This window comes from Mus caroli, chromosome 10 (assembly GCF_900094665.2).
Source record: "Mus caroli chromosome 10, CAROLI_EIJ_v1.1, whole genome shotgun sequence".
Classification (NCBI taxonomy): Eukaryota; Metazoa; Chordata; class Mammalia; order Rodentia; family Muridae; genus Mus; species Mus caroli.
This window is the reverse complement of record NC_034579.1, coordinates 87,457,970-87,463,112: the sequence shown is the minus strand read 5'-3', so window position 1 is coordinate 87,463,112 and position 5,143 is coordinate 87,457,970. Positions and strand designations below refer to the sequence as shown.

The 5,143-nt window shown below is 40.5% G+C and overlaps 1 protein-coding gene across 1 annotated transcript in view; it reads right to left on the bottom strand.

Moving 5' to 3' along the window:
- Nucleotides 1-1,293: 1,293 nt before the first annotated feature.
- Ntn4 (netrin 4) overlaps nucleotides 1,294-5,143 on the bottom strand; it is a 109,486-nt gene continuing 105,636 nt past the window's right edge. Inside the window, exon 10 of the mRNA XM_021174419.2 lies at nucleotides 1,294-2,780. Coding sequence (XP_021030078.1) covers nucleotides 2,644-2,780 — 137 coding nt within the window. The 3' untranslated portion in view covers nucleotides 1,294-2,643. The remainder of the gene's footprint in view (nucleotides 2,781-5,143) is intronic.

Genomic DNA, 5,143 nt, shown 5'->3' with positions numbered 1-5,143 from the left:
GCATCCCCCACAATCCCCAAGGGCACCTCTCTTCCTGCCTCACCTCCTAAAGTTCCACCAGGGTTGATGACCAAGCCTTTAGCATGTGGGTCTTAGGCCTGGGGGACACTTGGGGTCCAAAGTGTCAACAGAAATGAAGATCATATTAAAGCCCAAACAATTAGGCAAATTAGATAAGATTAAACTGTTAGTCATGATTTTACTCCATTGTATTAAAAAAAAAAAAACAACAGAAAACAAACCACCAGCTGAATTTTAAATGTTGGGAAGGGTGAAGGCAAACCCAGCCCACGCTCAGTGGAAGCAAGTCAAGTAGTGGGGTGTATATAAAGGAGAAACCTTTGTCACCTAGAAGGACACACATTGCTAGGATGCCTTCCAGAAGTCTTAAGACAGCATACAATCCGATAACCATGCCCTTAGGTTGGGGGATGAGGCTGTGCTTGTTCTGAAGTTTTTTTCCCTGACTTGATGTTTCCAGTTTCATGTTCTTTTTTTTTTAAATGGCCACCATATCTGCTGTTCTTTTTAAAAGGCAGTATTTTAAGTGAAATGGGAAATCCTTTATCTGACGCTCTCAAACTATATTGTATGGGTATGATATAGTACCCAATATGCTGTATAAGTTGCCTGAGAATTGTAAAACTAGGAAGTTGTTCTTCTGGGATAGACAGGAAGATGTAAGAAGCCAAGAGACACGCTACAGGTGAAAGCCGATTTTGCAGGAATACGTATAATGTAGTCCCGATCATATAAAGGGAACACACACACAAACAGACACACACACACACACACACACACACACACACACGGGGCGGGGGGAGATGACATACATACATATATACTTACAAGTTCATGAAAAATGATCTATTTTATAAATACTAAATATTACTCATTGTTAATGGAGGATGGTTGGAATAGAAATATTTTTCTCATTCTACATGTGTGTGGGTGGGTGCGCCCACATGTGCCATGGTGCATGTATGAAGAATCAGGGGAGAACTTTTGGGAGTCAGCCTTCAGCCTTCTCCCTTCACCATGTCAGACCTGAGGATTGAACTCAGGCTGTCAGGTTGGCTGAGTCAGTTCGTTTCTTTTATGGTGTGGATTCTGGGACCAGACTCAGGTTATCAGGCATGCGTGGCAAATGCTTCCACCCATTGAGCCCTTCTCTGGTCCCTTCGGAAACTAGATTTAGAATTAGATTAGAATTCCCTTCGGAATTATATTTAAGTTTCCTTATGTAGAAAAGCTAATCTGTAGCATTATTGAAGAATTGGCCAGGAGACAAAGTTCAGGAGTCCATCTGCCTTTATTACATACATGAAATATAAAAACAAAGTCACAAGGCAATATATATATATTTTTTTGTGAGTCCACAGGACCTAAGGGAAAAATAGGCTCCGGATGTGAATCTAAGGTTTCGGCACTGTGGTTCCTGGTTTGTAAGTTCAAGTACAGTAGAAACTGTCTGCAGCAGGGCTATGCCTGGATAAAGAAGACGGAAGATGATGGAAAGGAGCAAGCTGGTGAACTATCACATACTCTGTGTTAGGAAACTGGTACATGTATTGTTAATACAAGAAGGAAGAAAACTGGTCCAATATTCACGTTTAAATACTAAACAAAAAATAGAACAAATTCTGTGTTTACAATAATTTTCGAAGTGTGTACAAGTGCCTCACAAATAAATGACATTTTCGACATTTAAAGTCTACTTCCCCTCTATGGAAACATTTTTCTACATTTTTTTCTTTTAAAGTCTCTCTCTCTCTCTCTCTCTCTCTCTCTCTCTCTCTCTCTCTCTCTCTCTCGTTTCATTATGGCCAGTATCTCACAATCTAACCTCTCACTCCAAACTGAGACTTCACACAAAATTCTCCTTTTAGGCTGTGTGTCTACAGTGTTTCTCCCAGTATCTGGAGCTAACAGCATAGATTTCTTTATTCACGATTCCTCTCCGTCCACAGTGGTGGGGCTTCTGGTTCAGTAGGGTCTTCAGGCAGCCCCTCTCTTCTCTGCCTGTCAGTAGCAGTCTCCAGACTTTCACAAGTAGTAGGTAAAGTGCTTTACAGAAGGAAATTATATATATATATATATATATATATATATATATATATAATATATATATATATATATATATGGAGAAGTCCCATTCACATCCCGCACACCGATGGCCACACGCAGCACACAAGACAAGGCTCTCTTTAAGAAATGCCTTTCCTGTAAGTGGAGTTGGAAGGTGGGGGTGAGGGGTGTGTTTCCCTAAAATCTCATTAATTCCTTAAATAGCCTCACACACGTATCTGAAGCCGGGAGAAGACCTTATCAGGGATACAGCCCTTAATGGATGACGGCAATATCACTATTAAAAAAATTCTCAATAACTATGGCTTTCAGAACCAGTTTCACTTAAAGCAGGTATCGGCTTGGGGTTCTCATTTCTCTTTATGAAACATGACTGTTTTCAAACACAGATCTAGAATGCTTAGGTTAGACAAGGCCTATGCGATTGGAACATCCCCCCCCCCCCCATTTTGGCACTTAAAAAAAAATTCCAGTTTTATTTTGAGGTCTCTTTTTCATTAGACTTGTGTATCTGCTACCCAGAGAAAAGCCCTTGTGTGCTTAAGACCTTCAGTGCTACACGCAGTCTCTTTTTAAGATGTGCATGACTCTTCTGCCAAGAGCTGGTTTCCAGTGCTGGACAAAGCTTTTCATATTCACAATTAATTTGCCTGTTCTTACGTCCTCGTGGCCAGCGACCAGGTACTCCAATCCTGGAAGCACAAAGGGGATACACAAATTATAGTTTTTCCACTTTTGTTTGGTGTTCGCTTTTGTCTTTTTGAGACACGGTTTCTCCATGTAACCTTGGCTGTCCTAGAACTTGCTCTGTAGACAAGGCTGGTCTGGAAACACACAGAGATCCACCAGCCTCTGCCTCCAAAGTATCAGGATTAAAGGCGAGCAGCATCACCACCTGGTGCACATTAAATTCTATTAAAGGAGGTGCTGCGGCTTTAGCAGTTCCATACGTTACTGGCTAATAGTTTTATAGAGGCATGGATGAGATAATCACAGATACTAAGAGATGACATTTAGTATATATTATACACCATATATTGTACATGTATTATCTCATGTGACTTTGACCACAACTTATAAAGTATCTAGTCTCTTCTTTTGTAGGAGTGAGAAACTGAGGCTCCGAAGTCAGGAAGCTTGTTCAGTTTCTCCTACTAAATAGCAGCGCCTTGACTCCAACTCAGAGCTGTCTGATTCTTGGCTTCTGGATTGTTCCACCCCATGTGAGAGAGGAGAGAGGGGTCAATGGGCACTTGATCTATTAATATTCCCTGGAGATCACTGTGTGTGTTTGGTAGCAGCAACTAAGAAGGACTTTACAAGCTGGGCGTGGTGGTGCACCTTTAATCCCAGCACTTGGGAGGCAGAGGCAGGTGGATCTCTGAGTTCGAGGCCAGCCTGGTCTAGAGAGCAAGTTCCACAACCTAGCCTTTAGCGAGAGCCCAGGACAGCCAGCGTTACACAGAGAAATCCTGTCTCGAAAAACAGCAAGCTAACCAACTAACCAACCAACCAAACCAAACCAAACGAAACGGACTTTGCATAAGCGAAGCAACTATTTGTAAAATGTTGAAAGCTACAGATGACATAGAAGGACATATATTCTCTATATACACTTTGAAGAATGAACATGAGTAGCTTGTTTATGAACATAATGAAAAAACTGATGAGACCTGATCACACTCATTGCTGCCCTTATGATTTAAAAACCGTTCAGGTTTAAGAACAAAAAAAAATTGCTAACAACTGCACAGAGACAGTCCTGTCTCTTTATGTATTAAGGAAATGGCAGTATCCCCCATGGTATCAGTTTTGACATCAAGAAACAATTTTATAAAAGACAGGATTAGAAAAATAATTATGCCTATAACTTTCTAAGACAAAAGGCTGTATACTTCAACTTTTTTAATGAAAGCATTGGATGTTAAAATTCAAATAAATATCAGTTTAAATTTATGGGCCATGTGTAGTGATGTATGTCTATAATCCCAGTTATTATGGCTACTTGGGACACTAAGACAAGAGAATCCCAAGTCTGAGGTCACCTGGGCAATTTAACAAGAAGTAAAAAGGAAGTAAAGAGGATGTAGATACAGTTCAGCGGTGGGATGTTTGCATGGTTATGCACAATCACTAGTAAAACCTAATATGTGTGTGTGTGTGTGTGTCTTTGTCTAATATTTAAGTAATAACGTTCTCTTTTTACAAATAAATAAGCATTTATAAATCCACCAGAACTTCAGGGCTGGTGAGATGACTCAGTGGCTAAGAGCAGTGGCTGTTCTTACAGAGGACCCTGGTTTGATTCCCAACAGCCACAAGACAGTTCACAACCGTTTGTGACTTCAATCCCAGGAGACCTGACACCCTCTTCTGGCCTCTGTGCACTGCATGAACATGGTGCATAGACATGCATGTAGGCAAAACATGCACGCACACAAAACACAAATATATGTTTAAAAATACATATAAAAAAAGACTTGAAGATCAAGACCAGTATTTTAAATTACTTTAAAGCCATAAATAGAACAAATAGTACAGGACTTTAGTACTTACTGCATTGATATAAAACTAATGACATTGAATAAACCCCTAAAATGTGGAGTACCATCAAGCCAAACCATAACACACAGTGTCTTCATTTACTTCTCTTAGTAGTATGTGTGTGTATAAAGGTTTATTTATGTATATGATGCTCTGTCTTTATGTTAGCCAGAAAAGGCCATCAGATCGCATTACAGAAGCTTGTGGGGCAACTTGTGGGTGCTGGGAATTGAACCCAGGACCTTTGGAAGAGGAGCCAGTGCCCTTAACCAATGAGCCACCTCTCCGGTCCCAGTAGCACTTAATTTTTCTATCTTTTCAGTTTGATGTCTGCTTTGTTGTATGTTTGAGGGCACAAAGATTTTTATCTATGAAAAAAGGAAGTGTACTTTGGTGCTAGTGTTGGTAGTGGAAGATACGAGATTGACACAAAATATTCATGAGTTCCAGAGCACACCAGCATGGATACCTGCTCTTTCTCTGTCTCTCTCTGTCTTTCTCTCTCTCTCCC